The 19,165-nt window shown below is 32.4% G+C and overlaps 1 protein-coding gene across 1 annotated transcript; it reads left to right on the top strand.

Moving 5' to 3' along the window:
- Positions 1-1,547: 1,547 nt before the first annotated feature.
- On the top strand, positions 1,548-13,183 carry LOC115890601. Its single transcript, XM_030910880.1, has 5 exons — positions 1,548-2,396; positions 2,455-2,751; positions 2,808-2,975; positions 11,090-11,483; positions 11,541-13,183. Exons 1-5 carry the CDS (start codon positions 1,895-1,897, stop codon positions 12,028-12,030), a joined length of 1,851 nt encoding a protein of 616 aa, XP_030766740.1. The 5' UTR covers positions 1,548-1,894; the 3' UTR covers positions 12,031-13,183.
- The last annotated feature ends 5,982 nt before the right edge of the window (positions 13,184-19,165 follow it).

Raw genomic sequence — 19,165 nt, 5'->3', positions numbered from 1 at the left:
ACCTCTTTGGTATAACATTGTTAAACAAACATTAACAAATCATAACATATCAGATCATAGAACTAAAAAAAGTACTATTACATAAAAACAGGTGATACAATACTTCAAAATTAATTTTAACATAATATCAAAACCCAAAAATCAAACTGCAAACACAACCACACTTATCACAACAGAAATTAACACACACTCCCGCGGCAAATGTCCAAGAAAGACTGATCAACATCAATGTCATTCTGATTGGTCCTGTCCGGTCGTAGCTCACGTCGTATTGTCGGTAAGCAAAATCCCTGTCCAAAAATTTTGACGATCAGCGCCATCATCCGTCATAATTGGGAAACTTTTGCTGGAACCATTTTTAATATTTCACTTACATGGCCCTGGACTGATCATTCTGATTGGTCCTGGTCCGGTCGTAGCTCACGTCGTATTGTCGGTAAGCAAAATCCCTGTCCAAACATTTTGACGATCAGCGCCATCATCCGTCATAATTGGGGAACTTTTGCTGGAACCATTTTTAATATTTCACTTACATGGCTCTGTTACTAACTATCTTTATGCAATGCAATTCTTCTTTAGACGCATTTTTCTCGGAAGTAATAAAAAGTACGTTAGTGACTTTTGGCAGCAATGGGACGATATAGATGTTAATGGAAATTGAAGAATAATTATCGAATTCAATAAGAAAACGCTAAAAAGTTGGAGTGGACTGTTTATTTACCTATGAAACGTAACTCCTGGCTCTTTCTTATCGCTGCTCCTTTTACACTTGAAAGCTGAACAACTAATCACCATTGTAATAAAGTTTAGTCACAAATTCTGCTGCAGCCCGTATAGGGGCGTTACATGTCCTTATATTCTTTAGTCATTGGTTTCAATGTTACATGATTACAATATATTAAGTATTTTATGGTATTAAGGTTACAAAATTTTGTTTGGCGGGAGGCGGGAGCGGTTCAGTTTGCTTCAGTAAAGTGATGTTTTTCCATTTTTCTCGTAAATAACATGTGCAATTGCCCTTCTACTGAATGTAAATTAAACAAGACAAAATTCAGTAACAATGTTTTTAGATGATTTGATAATTTTAGATGATAAGAATAAGTTCACTTTGAATAAAATATAAAATGCAGTGAAAATTAAGATCTAGTAGCTTATCAAAAGTTTTTTTTTTATTAAAGTATCAACAAAAATATTTGAATTTAAATTTGAATCAAATTTTAAATACCTAAGTATCTTGTAAACATTAGAATAGAATTATAACTATGAAGCCCCGTTCTCAGAACTGCGTCGTGTCGACAGCGACACTGATTGACACTTCAAACGACCAATGGGAGCTGTACTAAATTTAAAATTGACAGCTGTTTGAATTTTGCACAAATCTGATTGGTTCTTTTGTCGTGTCGCTGGCGACAGTCGCAGTTCTGAGAACGGGACTTGATGCGCACTCGTCGAAGCTCATTCTCCCACTTCCATATCTCTGCTTATAACAGAATAACATTTGAACAACCCACTACAACTTGGCAACATTGTTGGGTGCCCGAGTTGACTAGTGGGACATAGACGCTAGGACGCTAGTGCTAGTGTTCTCCTCTTCTATTTTATTTCTTGTCTTTTGTCTTTCCTCTTTCCTCTTTGTAAGTCCTTGTAAATCCTCTTTCTTGGTTTTTGTTTTATATTTTATATGCTGTGTTTTGGCTGTGTTTATATGCCCTGTCGGCGTGCTGCGTATTGTAACGTGATTGTAACTTGAATAACTCTTTTTTATTTCTACGGTCATCCCCAGTATTTTTTGAATATCTTTGATTTTTTGTTACTTCGTGTCTTAAGTCTAAAGTTTGGTGAGTTTAGTGTAGTTTTTCTAGACGTTGGACATTGAAAGTATATTTCATTTGAAATGTATTATCCGCTGGCTTTAACTACTTGGAAACAAAATATACCGGGGATAAATAAAAACACATGGAAGAAAAAGACCTTCCCTGAAAATAAGCTAAACGATTTGCTGACTGAGATGTACAGAAATCTAGACCAAAATACTTCCCATATTTTTCGTAAAAATTTTAAATCTCATAAGTCTGTAGAGTTAAGGTGTTTATATAGAATAATACCAATGGAGTTTTTTGGATCAACAGTCAATAGGAAGAAGTTTTTTTTCGTTGTTAAACGAATTTTGTCCCAAACAAAGGGAGAATGCATACATACAAAATATCTATATAACAATTACGAACTTGATCAAATCGGTTGGTTGTTTGCGAAATCGAAGGACAAACATTGTATGTTAGAAGAGTTACGCGAAATTAATATACTTGTTCTTGATACCATAGTTAAACCATTTTTAAGATACTTTTACTATTACTTAAGCGATTTTAAAACTAGAAAATTGTTGTTTGTCTGTCGAAGTAAGTATGGATGAAATATGAGGACTACCTTATTATTTGAAATTTGATTTTTTTTTAGATGAAATGGATTCCTTCATAGATACGAGAATCACAAAATATCTAAAAGAGGGCACTCTTTCAAAGATTACCATTAATGACAATATTAATGTAAATGGCAGGTTAATGTTTATTCCAAAAAAATCATCTGTTCTTGACCACAGACCTTTAATAATTCAGAGTGGGGGTACCCACTGTAAACAAATCCAAAGAAAACTTAAAAAATTAACTAAAACATATTTGATTGGATGCAAAGGGTCCTTCTATAAAGGATGGTGTAAATATTTATCAGATCATAAACAAAAAAGAAATCTTTATGGTAATTCCCATTGGTACATGGTATTGTCTTATTCTTAACATTCACGTTGCTTTTAGCTGTTAAATTGGATATTGTGAATGCCTTTGGTTCCACTGACATAGGTGAATTAATAATGATAATTAAAGACAACAACACATTTACGCATGCAGAGAAACAATTTTTAGCTCACAATATTCACAATCAATATGTTTATGCAAGGAACACCGTTTACAAATGGAATTGTGGTAAATATATAGATAAACTCTATTTCAAAATTATATTTTACGAACAAAGTGACAACGTCAAAACAAAAATATCAGATAATAATATACAACATTACCACAAATTACAAATTCTAGCCCTGCACATTCCACAATATTTACATACAATACTAAAGTAGTCTTCCACAGAATATGGCTAAATAGTTTTTATTTGGGACTTTTTTTAAATTATTTAATTTGTATACCCATATAATACTATAGGATTTGTGGTTCTTGTTTGATATTTATGTCGCTGGGTGCACATTAAACCATTTCAGTAGAAATATACTATAGTTTCGTATACAGGGTGATCCGAACTGTATTCTGAAAACTTTGGAGCATATTCTGCAGATAAAAATAACTAAAAAAGTGTGTATAAATGGATGCCCTAAAATGCTTAGTTTCGAAGAGACAGCGTGGAGAAGTTTCATTTTTATGTATTTAGATTTTTCCAAATAATTTATGAAGTAACCTCAATATTTGGATGAAAATTGGTGTCTGGGAGTTTTTTAAATGAGATATTTGATCTTGATGTCAATATAACTCTGACTTGTAGAGGGCGCCACCTACATATTTTAGCTGGTTTGAAGAGTAATAACTTTTCGTCCGTACCTGTATTAAACTACTGAGTGAATAAAAAATATACATTTCCGTGACTTTTACGTAAAAAATGTCTCTTGGTAAAAATCGCTATGAGCAACCGTTCTCAACATAATATGTTGTAGTGAGTATTTCCATTCTAAATATTATTTAGAATGGAAATAGTCAATACAAGTATTAACAAAAAATAAACACGTTGAAAATATAGTTATTTGGCTGAAATAATAAATTTGAAAAATTTTAATTTTTTTAAAATAATTATAAATTTTTCTGCAAGAAAATTATGATAACAATTTTTGTTAAACTTTTGGCATAATTGTAATTTCAGTCTAATATTTAAGCCTCATTCAGAACCCCACAATTAGTGAAATAAATTAGTGGTTTCAATTTTTAATTAGCCTAGAAGTTTGTTTCTTTAATTCCAATGTAAGTATTTAGAACGTCAAAAGTAGTGGTAGATATTTTTAATTAGTAGAATCACGATACACGTAAACACGGTATGTCCGATAGTAAGACGCATTTTAGTCAACTCCGCGCACGTACGTCATCTGCGCTGCAAGCCGATACAGATGGCCGATACGACACATAATCTTTTTAAACGCTGCGTCTGGTTGCTTGTTCAAACGATATTTGCATTTAGCATCGAATTATTTTGTGTTATCTTTAAGAGACGCGTGTTTGTAAAATATTAGGGATTTATTGTGCTGTTGTTATTAATAACAAGTATACCCCAGACTTTATTTAAAAATGGTAAACTGTGCTGTGACCGGATGTAAAAACTATGACAGAAAAGGATCCAATATTAAATATTTTCGGAATGAAATTCAAGACAGAGTTAACAAGGACGCTTTAATATACATTGCGGGATATGTAGCTCATAAATTTAGAGGCAAATACGACGATTTGGGAGTGGCAACTAAAAATATAGAAGTTAAAAGAGCATCACATTGTTGGCTGAATTTTAATTCTCGCGGAAATCTACTGTACCCAAACGAAAATGTGTTACGTGTGCCTACTGTACTTGAGTGTGAGTGTAAAGAAATGCATGGTACTTCCTTGGCAGATGACAAACATTTGTTTACAAATTTATGCAACAGAACGATTGCAAAACTAACCAATGATTTAAAAGCAACAATACCACAAGAAGTAATTTTATGCTTAGCAAGGACACGAACTTACATTAGACTACGTGACTTGAACCGAAGAATTAGTTTTGAAAATTGTCGTAAACGATTGGATAAGAAAATATCTAAATTTTTAAACTCTAAAAAATAAACTGTATCATTTTCACAATATATAATAAAAAAAAACAATCATGTATCGTTCATACTCTATTTATTTTATGTGTTAAGTATGTCACTTCTAAAAAAATAATTGAAATAAATTTTTTATAATTTCCTGTTGTTTATTTTAAATTTTAATTAGTAAAAAACACCTAATACACCTAATAAAGGCAATCGGTGTCAAAAAAAGTATTATGATAATATAATAATTTACTTGTAAACATTTTGTTATTTTATCTGTAATCAGTAGAAAGAAAATCGGTTACACCTTTATTATAATTATATTCACCTGAATAATTATATTGTAATTATTATTGTACAGACATGCTTGTAGTAGCTAAGTTATTTGAATCATGTTTTATTTGTCACTTAAATAATGTTCTCAATAAGTCATAACAAATTTTAGAAATCTTCAAAATTGCATATGTAAAACGGTATTTTCTAAAGAAGCGCGCGTTATTTATGCGGATTCTTCATAAGCGCGACTCGTTTTGCAGCGTAGGTGACGTCACGAATTCGATGTCGAGCCAGCCTGCCTGCGCGCGGACGTACCGTGTTTATGTGTATCGTGAGTAGAATAAAGCTTCATTCAGAACCTTCCAATTAGTGGTTTCAATTACACACAATACAAATATTTACGTTACCTCATAAATTATTTAGAAAAAATCGAAATAAAAATGAAACTTCCAAACCCTGTATCTCCGAAACTAAGCATTTTAAGACATACGTTTATATGAATTTTTTTACTTATTTTTATCTGCAGAATATGCTGCCGAAGTTACCGGAATACAGTTCGGACCTCTACATATACAGGGTGGTCCGAACTGTATTCCGTAACTTATTCTGCAGCATATATTCTCAGATAACAATAAGTAAAAAAGTTTGTATAAATGTATCTTTTAAAATGCTTAGTTTCGGAGATATAGGGTGTAGAAGTTTCATTTTTATTTTCATTTTTTCCAAATAATTTTTAAAGTAAGGTCAATATTTCGATGAAAAATGGTGTCTGGAAGTTTTTTGACATGAGAAATTTGATTTTGGTGTCAATATGACTCCTACTTGTAGAGGGCGCCACCTACATAGTTTTTAACTTGTTTGAAGAGTAATAACTTTTCGTTTGTACCCTACTGGGTGAAAACATATACATTTGCGACGTTTTTTACGTAAAAAAATCTCTTGGTAAAAATCGCTACGACTAAGGGTACAAACATAGTGGGGGCAGGTTTCTGCTTACAGGCAACCAGCGCCGTCTCAGGGTACCTATTCTTGACCACTCGCATCTGCAAATATCGCTCGCATCTGCAAATATCGCTCGCATCCAGGGTTCGAAAAACTACATGTTACTCTTAAAAACTACATTACATGTAGTTAATGTAGTTTATGTAACATATGTATGTCACTTTTTATATCAAAGATTTGAGGCAGGTTTGAGGTGAGGTTATAATAAGTTGAAGCTTTAGAGCGCTTTCACACACGCCGGCAAAATCGGTGCCGGTGCCGGTCCTGAAATTACAACCACAACTGCGCGACAAAAATGTCGTCGAAAAGTCGCCCGTGTGAGTTGATGGACGACAACCGAACCACAACTAAATTTTTGATTCAGTCAAAGATGAATTTTGAAGAAGCACTGTTGTGGCTTTTGCTCCGAAAAAGAAGGCGAATGTATCTTTTGTATAGTCCCAAATGCAAGGAAGAAGGCGGATTTCCTCTATAAAGAGTTCCGTGTCGAAATCTTCATCCATTTTTTAAGAAGCGTTCAATACGCAGGAAACAGAGGTAATGCAAAGGTATGGCTGGAGTCGGTGTCATAGATAAGATACTATAATATAATTTACTATAATAAAAGTCGGTCTGGTCATCATCTGGTTCAGTTGTGTTGTTGTCGCGTCGCCGTCGTCGGAAAAACGTCCGTGTGAGTTGGATTCACTACGAGCGGGCGACAATTTTGTGGACGGTATCGACCACGCCCGGCGACAGTCGCCGAAACCGACTGCAGTTTGTCGCCCATGTGAGCGCTTCACCGGATTTCCATTTAAAATCGTTACTCTCCAGAGGCGACTACATTTTCGTGTTTCAAAAGTCGCTGTAAAGTCGTCCGTGTGAGTGTACCCTAAGGGTACAAAGTACAAACATAGCGGAGGCAGGTTTCCGCTTACCGGCAACCAGCGCCGTCTGGCGCTTATAACCTTGAAAAATTAGAGCATGTTGCCAAATCGTCTAGTTCACAGTTAAAGCAGGTAGGCGCCGTCAACTAGCATTCATCGGCGTTCTCGCTTTTACCGGAACGAAAATTCAGTTTATTTCTGCTTTAGCGGCGCCGCGCCGGTGCGGCGTTTGAATATGGAAAAATACATCTATTTGGGACAACCTAAAGGAATAAAAAGCCTCTCTTCAAGAAGAATAGGTTGCTTATGTAGATTGCATCAATTTTTGAATAACCTATATTCCACTTTTTCAAAAATATACAGGGTCCGGCAATAATGCGTCGGGCATCTGTAGCTCCTAGAATAAAAAACTTGGGAATTTTGTTTTAAGTGTAAACCTAAAGTATGTATGAGGATGTATTTCAGGAAAGTATTTTAACTTCTATATTTAGGGTGGCTCAAAAAAGTGAGTGGATTAGGATGATTTTTTTTAACACCCTGTTGTGTTTTCCTGTGTAACACCCGGAACACCCTGTATATTATTGAATTTTTGGCTTCCTTTCAGTTCATTTTACATAATCCTAAGATATGGGTAAATATATTTCGATAGTTTCAGAGATATTAATAAATAAATAAAAAATATATATTTTCCAACCCTTCTAAAAAAAATATTAATTATATTTTTCAACCTTCACTAAAAAAATATTATAAATATAAGAAAATCAAAACTATATTAGGTATTTACTTTAGATGGTCATCCCCTAGCTTCTAGCCCCCTATCTCGGTTAATTTTGATTTGACTAAAACAAGTATAGAGATCATTTTATGTAAAATTTGACGCTCTACAACTTATTTGAACTAGACCTATCAAAATCAAATTTTCATGTCAAAAAACTCCCAGACACCAATTTCCATCTAAATATTGACGTTGCTTCATAAATTACATATTTGGAAAAAATCGAAATAAAAATGAAACTTCTACACTCCTGCATCTCCGAAACTAAGCTCTGTAAACTAAAAATATATATCACTCTATATTTATTTTCACCATTTACAGCAATTTTTAAAAGTTTTCATTAAAAGATCATTTTTATTAGTACGCCATGATTGATAATAAAAGAAACTAAAGAATTGTTAAAAGTTTACTAATGTCTCTTTCTCTTGTTTTATTTTGGGGACCCACTAATATATTTATATATGAGGGAAACTTAACTCTCTACCGTTATTTATAAATTTTGGAAGCTATCGTACGGTACTGTTAGATATTTCTTTAGATAATTTACGTTAAATATACTACTCACAACTCTGAAAATATTAAAATTTTGTTAAATGACTCTTTCCCAAATCAATGAATTGGGACCAGTAGCCCAGTACGATGGCACAGAATATCTAGCTACGCAACAGAAGCCTCGTTACATGTATAAAATTGTAGGTATCAAAAGGAGACAGTGTCTCCAAATCAGATATTTTGATGCGGTAGTTTCGCTACTACATAATAGAGGGCGATAAACTCTTAAGAGAAAACAGTTTTCTACAAACGAAATTTAAAAGAATTTTGTACAGTGTTGCCATTGTGTAATTCATATTGTAATACTTGCTGATAAAGCCTACCTTCAAATTTGCTACATCATTTAAACATATTAAAATAGATCAAAGCTCTTTTTTCAAACGTTTAAGTACTTGCCATGTTAGTTGGAGTTAAATCTTACGAGCTGAATTACAATCAGTTCCTGACGTTTGATTGTAATTGAATCCTGAATTTTGATTGTAATTCCGGCGACAATATAATAGCCATTGTTCTACTATTATGATACCACTTCCTGACGTTCAATTGTGTTTATACTTTATACCGTATGATCGAAAAAAAAACGGCGTTAGCGATGGTTATGAAATGAAGATCGCTGTTATTTTATATGTAAATTTATATCGGAAATAGTATACCATAATATAGTACCATATTACGATACATGGCGTTCGATTGAGCTTAAACTTGGTATTCTACTTATCTTTAGTAACATTGTAATATTATGGTACCACGGAGCATATAAAGTGGTACCTTCTATAGTACCATATTATGATACCATTTTCTGACGTTCGATTGGGCTCATATTTGATATATACTTGCGTATTTTTGATGACATTGCAATATTATGGTACCATGAAGCCATGAAGCAAATCAAGTGGTACCATACCATAATATAGTACCATATTAGATACATAGAGGTCGATAGGGCTTACTACGTATACTACGTATCTTCGGTGACGTAATTTTATGGTACCATGGAGCATATAATGTGGTACCTTCTATAGTACCATATGTTACCACTTCCTGATGTTCGATTGGGATCATATTTAATATATACTTGCGTATGTTTGATGACATTGCAATATTATGGTACCATGAAGCATATCAAGGGGTGCCATAATGTAGTACCATATTACGATACCATTTCCTGGCGTTCGATTGGGCTTGAACTTGGTATACTACGGATCTTCGGTGACCTTGCAATATTATGGTACCTTGAAGCATATCGAGTGGTACCATAATATAGTACAATATTATTATATCATTTCCTGGATTTCGATTGGGCCCAAATTTGGTATATACTTGCGTTTCTTTATAAAGATTTGTTTAATTAATAATTTTAATATATTTTACGAATTTTAATTTATTGTACGATGTCGTGACAGCAACTTTTATGCCGATTATGATAATATTATTAATTGTACCTGTGTCACTTTTTAAAATCTACCTAGGTCTATATAAATAAAGAAATAAAATGACAAACAGAAGAAATTTGTTATAGTAGTATTTTTTTAGTCAATTAACATTTTTTGTACTGCATTTTAATAAATTATTTCCATTATTATTAAACTTATATTTTATTACTAACGTCCCAGCATTAATAAATATCACTATCAATCGCCCTGTATATTATTAATTTTAAAGGTAATTAAAGGTATTTTCTTAGTTAACAATATAAGGTAGTGTATAGGTATTAAAAATATATTTTGTGAGTATATATTTTGTAATAATATACTTAAAACTATTTTGAAAGCCAAACGAATAATTAATATAAGTGTGTCCGACAAGAAAAGAAGAATAGAAAGAAACTATTATACACCAGAAAAAGAATGGGATGCCAATTAAAGTCTTTTTGAATCTGGCAACTATGCACATTTAGCCGAGCTTCTAGGCCATCGACGCCGACGTGTCGTCGATCCAAAACCGAAATTTCAAAATTTCCAATTATAGTCTGATTATGATATTGTCGCGCCATCTAGTATTTTATTTGTGCAATTTTAGCTCTTTCATTCCGAGTATTTTTCTGTTGCGTAGCTAGATATTCTGTGACGATGGCCTCCCTGATTCCCGGATTTGTCCGTTTTCAATTTCTGTATTTAGGGATTTTTGAAATATGAAAATGATTGTGGCAACTACAACAATGCCGAAGACCTGGAATCTTGGAAAATGACATCAGCCAAGCCTTTAAATACCGTATGATCGAGAAAAAACGGCGTCAGCGATGGCTATGGAATGAAGATCGCTGTCATTTTATATGTAAATTTATATGGGAAATGTCATTGATGTTCATTTCCCAGCCAACTGGACGCCTTTTTTTTCGATCATACGGTATTTGCAAACTCATCCCGTTATAAAAAAAGAAGAAAAATATATTCAGAGATATCAGTGGTAGCAGTTTAAAAGTAAAATATTTCAGTCCCAAATAAAAATTTAATGTGTTGACTATTTTAGTAAATACCATTTTGATTTTTTGTTATCTATCACGGCCTACTAATAAGAAAATGATATCTTTTAAATAAAATAATAATAAAATATTACAGTAAATAGTGAAAATAAATATAATGCTATACATTTTTGGAAAGGTCATACCAGGACGGATCATATGTTTTACAAGAATACGTAAAAAGTTTTACAAGAATAACTTTTTATCTCCTCGATACCTTTCACAATAACGGAGATAATACTGTCCCAAATTGCACCAGAACTGTTATCCTACAATGTATGCTGATTGTAGTGTTGTTTTACATTTGTTTTTTTGCATTACAGGATTGCTTCAAGGTTGGAATTTATCGGCACTATTGTCAGAACTGTACATTAGTTATTTGTGTAATAAACATTTATCAAAATTTTTGAAACCATATTGTTTCATGCACAGAACTGTAGACGATATATTATTCGTAACCCCATATTCAGATGAATTAGGAAATTTTGAACTAGCTGCAATGGATGCGTTTTTAATACACCAAACTAAATCCCAAAGATGTTATGATGGACAAGGTCTAATTTATTGTGGTAAAATGTTTAACATGGAAACGAGGGAGGTGTCCAATTATTATAATTATGACAATAACACCGAAATTAGAGAAAGAATGAAAATATGGAACTTAAAGAAGGAAATTGACCAGGACCAAATATTCGATTTTGTGATGAACTGCATGAAGTAAGTTTTTATTTCAGTTAAGTAATTCAGTTTTTATAGACATTTTTAATATTTCAGATTTGTAAACATGAATTTTTTGTTTTCAAACTTTGTTTTGAATACAGAGTTCAACAGTAAAGATAGTGTAATGAAGAATCTCTATGACGGAATGTGTGTTGTGGCGTTCAGGTTTGATAGCGTAGTTTCGACACTTTCGTACACCTTTTCGTCTTTTCAGCACCGGTCGAAGGTAATTGAGCATTGCGTAGACACCATCTTAAACCGATACTTAATTAAAATAAAGTGGAGACTACAAAAGAACAGTGGCAAAAAGCAACGTTCAGAAATTACTTTTAAAGGTATCAAATTTATTATGCGGAGAGCGTTTATAGCTGTTTTTTCACGAAGGAACTGCGTATATAAAGATATACTTAAAAAACTGAAGCGTGCAGTTAAAAAATCATATATTAATACGGTTAACTTTAAATATTTTTTGGAGTTGCCCAAAAATTTTAAAAATGTTAAAATGTATAGAATTAAATGTGCTCGTTTAATGAGAGACATATAGATATAGCCTGATTTTAAGCCCAAGTTTAAGAAATAATTAGTGAGGTTTTTGAATGACTATTGATGACCCGAAACCGACTGAAAATCTATCACAAAAATTGTGATGAAGCCTCCACAGTATGATGGAAAAACCGTTTGGACCAACTATTTTTGTCAATTTCAAGCTGCTGCGAAAGCGACCGGCTGGTCCCACGCTAAAAAAGCTACCACTTTGACGATTGCACTGCGAGTGGACGAGTGATATATAGCAAACACTGTCACCAACAGAACAAGGAGTCTATCAACAACTTGTGCGACATTTAGAAATAGGGTACGGTTAAGCTCATTTGGAGCATGTTTACCACTCGTAGCTCAAGAACCGTATTCAGCAGCCCAATGAAGCCCTGCAGAGGTCTGAAGCTGATATAGCCCGCCAACCAAACCAAACCGCCCTGTTCCACAAGACACAACACACATTCCATATTCGCGTACCCTGCTACATTTAGAAATAGGGTATGGTCAAGTTCATTTGGAGCATGTTTACCACTCGTAGCTCAAGACTGACTTTGTAGTCAGCAGCTCATTGAGTTCTTGCAGAGGTCTGAAGCTGTGGACGTAACAAGTTGCCATTCACAATAATTATCCGTTGTTTTTCATTATGTAGTAAATGATAAACCTGTCGAGGGATTCATGGAATTTTATTTTTGAGTAACTGGTGATTTTCTGACCATTTATTCCTAGATGTTACAATGTTGAACTTAACAACAAATTGTTAAAATTTGGTACAGTATACCTTAAATTAACAAAGTAACTATAGTTGCGTACTACACATATAAGATCTTGGATATTTAGCCAAATTTCAATATACCTGGTGTTTGCCCATCATGATCACTCATGATTACAAAGCATACCCATGTTTTAGTTTCTTTAATTTTTAATCAACCCGATATTGTTTTTTCTATTTTGCAGAACATTTTTTAGATACATAAATATTGTTAATGCAAGAAATTTACTGCAGAATGAACACTGAGTAAAATACTTGTGTTTAGATGTAATGATTCATGGGATTGTATCTATAATCTTAATACGATGTACTTAAACAGCCGTTAAACGGTAGCCTATTAAAATGCCGTTAATAGATATTGTGACGTCGTTCATGTCGGCGGAAAGTAATGCCTAGCCTTATTAGTCCTTATAAAATTTCTATATTTGATAAAGCCGTAAGTGCGTCACATCAACGACGTCATACCTATTAACGGCATTTTAGTAAGCTACCGTTTAACGGCAGTCTAAGTACAGCCATCTTAATATACAGGTTTATTCATCACATACGACACGGAGTATGGTAGCTAAACGATGAGATTTTTACAAATTGTAAGTTTTGGGTTCGTTGAAGGATTATTAGAGCTACAATTTAAAAATATTTTTAGAAGTGTCCCAAATAAATAAAAAATATCAAAGTTGTATTTTTTAAATGGAACACCCTGTATATTATTACATTTTTAGTTTCTACAATTAAAATAAAGGTAAAAATTTGATTAAGGTTTATTACACTTAAAACCTTACCGCTTTTGAAATATTTTCAATTTTGTGAAATTGCAGTAAAAATTAAGGCTTTATTTCTCCAAGGTTATCAGAGTTTTTAATACTAAATATTTACCAAAGTTTATTTATTGATCAGTTATTGTGTTGCAATAATAAAAATAATACTACCTTATACAGAGTGTCTAAAAATTTATTTTAAATAATTTTTAGTTTTAAACTTTTTTTGTTTAATTTAAATGGAACACCCTGTATATTTTATGAGAATCAGATGCACAATTTAATTGTCTATCGAATTGTATTATACCATTTTTTACCTATCTGTTTAAGTTTCCGTAAATTTTTATAACATTTAATATAATTAACATTATCTATAACGACGATATAATATATCTATAATATATAGTAACATGTTCTTATAATTTAAGGCAACGGCCCAGCTATGTCGAAACACCGGTTCCCATTAGAACACCGAAGTTAAGCGATGTAAGGCGATGCTAGTGGATGGACGGGTGACCGGTTCGAAACTCTGTATTGTGCTGTTGTCACACACTGATCATTCACGCCGGTTTGAGGCCGGATGAGATCGGATATCTCGTGAGTAAGAGTCGATTTAGACACTTTCCAAGTCGGTAGGCGATTGATCACGATATGGCCCAGGACCGCGGTTCGGATTCCGCGTAAACAAAGTAGGCCCCGTCCAGATTATCCCTGGCAGCAAAAAGGAGACGTTAACTGAAATCTTTACTTTTCTTATAATTTAGAACTTATTTATCAATATACCCATGGAATATTGACATTTTAGATTATTTTTAAAGATGTACCAAATTTTTAAAGAGTACAGATAAACTAATATTGTCGATATAATTCGTTTATTTCATTAAAAAATAAAAAAAAACTTTAAATATTTGTTAAAGAGGCCAATTAATATAATTCCAGTATTCAAACTACATTAACTGACTGTTTGCGTTGTTTAATAATAATTGCCCCAAATACTAAAAAACTGAGTTTTGTATATGTATTAGACAGTGTGGTAAAAAGTAACACCTTAAAAATGATATTTCATTTTTTAATAAATGCTTATTTATAACAACAGAGACGTTCATTTTCATAACTTATTATTATATTGATTTCTGATTCAAATCCACATTTATTTAGAAAAATTTATTAATGAACACAATTAAGTATGTAATTAATTAGTATTTGGGCGGAAATAATGGTGTTACATTTAATTAATGGTATACTCTTTTATAAAGATTTAAATAGTTTCTTTTTTGCATACAAATGGGCTAATAATATTATCGCTTTGCTAAAAACGATAATATTACTAGCCTGTACATTTTGTACATTTGTTGCTTTAAAAACAATCTAAAATGTCAATATTCCATGGGTATATTGATATATGAGGTCTAAATTATAAGAAAATGCATTTTCTACGAAAACTTGAAGGGATAGGTAAAAAATGGTATAATATAATTTGATAGACAATTAAATTGTGCATCTGATTCTCCTAAATATACAGGGCGTTTTATTTAAATTAAAGAAATTATTGGCGTTTAAAGCTAGAAATTATTTAAAATAATTTTTTAGGCACTCTGTATGAGGTAGTATTATTTTTATTATTGCAACACAATAACTGATTAATAAATAAACTTCAGTAAATATTTAGTATTAAAAACTTTGATACCCTTGGAGAAATGAAGCTTTAAATTTTTTACTGCAATTTCACAAAATTGAAAATATTTTAAAAACGGTAAGGTTTAAGTGTAATAAATCTTAATGTATTAATATACAGGGTGTTCCATTTAAAAAAATACAACTTTGATATTTTTTATTTATTTGGGACACTCTGTACTTTGTAAAAATATTTTTAAATTGTAGCTCTAATAGTCCTTCAACGAACCCAAAACTTACAATTTGCAAAAATCCAATCGTATAGCCACAATACTCCGTGTTGTATGTGGTGAACAACCCTGTATAATATAAATTTTCTTGTATTAACGATTACCGAATAAGTTCATCTTGAATTATTTTTTAGAGTTGTATTTACTTAATATATTTAATCATACTTAATATATTTACTTAATATTCTTAATATATTCATCCGCTGATGAATCCAGAGTGCATCGTCTTCGTGGCATACTGCGGTGACTCATGCATATCTGCTTATAAACGAAATACCTCCAATGTGCATAGTCTGTGATGTTGAGTTGACAGTAACTCACATTATATGTGAATGCCCTCAATATACGGTAAAAAGAAATAGATTCGATATACGTGGTGAAATTCGTGAAAAATTAATTGAAGAAAAAATTTAAAATATTTTGAAATTTATAAAAGATATTAATATATACCACCAACTGTGATACTCGCCTTGTGATACTCTAATCCAACTGTGATACTGTGATGTAAATAATTACCTATTTTTCTTGTTTGTTTTAATACCTAACCTAACCTACGTGATATTTCTTTATGCGAAGGTCACGAATCTAATCATATCTTTTTTCAAATGGGCCTCAATCATCACCACGTTCTAGGTGTTATAAATGTACCTGTCCCTGATCGCTGCGGTAGAAGACAAGAGTATCTCGAGCATCGCGCGGGGTCGATACGTTAGTGTTTTCGTATAGTCCGAATAAAATAGACATTTTGTCATATAAGTATTAGTTTTAAGTTGTAAATAGGGTTAAATAGTTTTTAGTGTTCTCTTGTGTTAATAAACTTAATTAGTTGAATTAGACTTTTGATTATCCACACCGAATCAAGCCAAAACGTAACAATATGACTTTGTTCTTACTAAAGGTGTCAGAATTAAGGATGGGGTTTTTCCCCATATACATATAAGTATAGTAAACGCCACGAATGTTTGGGAGTGATTTATCGCTTGATGAAGTTAGAATCGACACGCGCGCTATCATTTTTGCTTTAAAAACGTAAATTTTTACCGCAGACGTAGGTTTTTAAAGGCCCGGTCTAATCATCTACCTGCGCTCCTCCTACTTATTGTAAAATGTTAGCATGATTGACAAAGACCATATTATATCGCGTTTCTTTGATTGATTCGTTTTTGTGCGTCAGTCCATTGGTGTGCTTGCAGTGCGACCAATGGGGCATTCCATTTTATATTTATAATCAAATATATGTTTTGACAAGACTTTGACAGTTAAAACAACAGATTATATATTGATTATTATATTACTTGAAACACCACGGCACTGGAATTAAGTTTTATGTGACCTTGAACAGATTAGTTCACATGGTAGCGACCGATGAATCACTCCCAAACATTCGTGGCGTTTACTTTACCTGTGTAAGTACTGTTGTATTCTGTGTAAATAGTATGATAGCATTTCCATTAGTATCGGTTATTGATAATTATACAGAGTGGTCCGAACTGTATTCCGGAAACTTCAGCAGCATATTCTGCAAATAAAAATAAGTAAAAAAGTTTATGTATCCTAAAATGCCTAGTTTTGAAGATACAGGGTCTAGAAGCTTAATTTTTATTTCGATTATTTCCTAATAATTTCTGATGTGACGTCAATATTTGGACTGGGATTTTTTTGACATGAGAAATTTGATTTTAATGTCAGTAGTTTGACTGTTATTTGTCGAGGGCGTCACCTACATGTGTTAACTGTTTTGAAGAGTAATCACGTTTCGTCCATGAACCTGTACCTCCAAAACTAAGCATTTTAGAACATACATTTATACGAACTTTTTTACTTATTTTTATTTGCAAAATATGCTGCCGAAGTTTCCGGAATACAGTTCGGACCACCCTGTATAAATACACCTGTCATTATTAACATCAGCAAAACTCACCTCTTTATGAGCACTTAAGGGACATAAAGGGCAATTATTACCGACATTATTATTATTTATTATTTAAAAATCCTATATAGGCCAGTAAGCGAGGATAAAAATAGGGTATTACCTCCGAATTCTTGACACCCGCATCGATTGACGTGAAATTTTAACAGTGAATAGAGATATATGTAAGAAAAAATAAAACTATCAATTTGTAGGAAATTACACCAGCTACAAATTAACCTCGATAGTTGAACACTCTTGAACTCTTTATTTTCACGAGATTTTTGGGTTTTAAGGGCTCAAGAAGGTGGTCCTTACATGTAAGTCAAACTAAAAAAAAACGTAATATCTACGAAATAAAAAAGAGATCTATAGAAAAATTAAAAGGGAGCAAACATATTACAAAAAAAAAGACCTTCAATTTTCCTCTGCTGCATTTTTTACGTATCTTGCTTAGTTTTTGAGATATGTAAAAAAAATTAATATTTTTTATAAAACAAAAAATAATTTTTTTTCATTATTTTCAACATTTTTCCAAATTTAGGCATTCTAAACCGCTTGAACTTGCAGGGTCAATTGCTAGGACCTAAATATAGCCAATTGTACATGTATTACGCTTAGTTTTATTTTTATGATTTTAGTCATAGATTTTGTTGTTAATTTTTTTCCGAAATAATGAGGTAACCATATTATTTTTATCATAACTCCGCGAGTTTTTAAGCTACGAACTTTTAAGAAAGCACTTAAAAGGTCTTTTCATGCACTTTAAAAACGGTCATATTCATTTTCTTCGAAAAATGTGTTCTTTCGCCATTATTTTACGGTAAAAGGTTGCAATTTAGTTTTCGAAAAATAAAAAATCACGTATACATAATGATAACTCGGCTATTATTACACCTACGGTAATCATCAAAAAATGGATCGTTTAGTTATTCTAAAAGCTTCATTTTTGCTTTATATGAATTTTGCGATAAAACGCAAGGTTTTCGAGTTATTTATAAAAATTGGCAAAAAAATATGCACTTTTTAGATGAATTAAATAACTAGGAAAATATTAATTTTCTGAAAAAATGTTATAGAACATTTTTTGCTTAGAATTCATCCCTTTATTGATTTTTGTAATTAAAATGAGTGACTTATTTTCCACCCCCGAGAAGGGGTGGTACTCACCCCCAGGGCGAAAGCACACATCGCTACTATGTAATTTTTGTTTCTTACATATATCTTTATTGACTGTTACAATTTCACGTCAATCGGTGCAGGTGTTCAGAATTCGGACCCTAAAACCCTCGCTTACTGGCCTAATAAATTTTTTATTTTACTTTTTACGGTACCTCGTATATTTTACCTAATAATCGACCGTTTCCATACATAACAGCGACCCTGATGTATAGTTCTTCCAATTATCTGTTTGTTCTTATTCTATATTGCTGTGTGGCGTTGTCCTTTACTGGTCCGTATATCCCTCTAAGAATTCTTCTTTCTACTAGTTTTAGTCTGTTTTCATTTTGTTTCGTCATCGTCCATGTTTCACTTGCATAAAATTTTAAATGGCAACCCCTATTTCTTTTACCATTTTTGTGTTCCTTATAAAATTCTTAAAAAAATAATGTAGTTTATGTAGAATTATAAGAAACACAAAAATGGTAAAAAGAAAGAGGGGTTGCTATTTAAAATTTTAGGTAGGTGCATGGGGGTCAAGGGGTTGAAAGTAACACGACAACAAATGCCTCAAAAATTGTCCCCCTTGATATGTAAATTGACTGTTTCGTCAAATTTTCATACTATCATCGGTAGAGGCA

This window comes from Sitophilus oryzae, unplaced genomic scaffold, assembly GCF_002938485.1.
Source record: "Sitophilus oryzae breed Bouriz unplaced genomic scaffold, Soryzae_2.0 scaffold_888_pilon_pilon, whole genome shotgun sequence".
NCBI classification, from domain to species: Eukaryota; Metazoa; Arthropoda; class Insecta; order Coleoptera; family Curculionidae; genus Sitophilus; species Sitophilus oryzae.
This window is presented reverse-complemented; position numbering and strand designations above follow the sequence as displayed.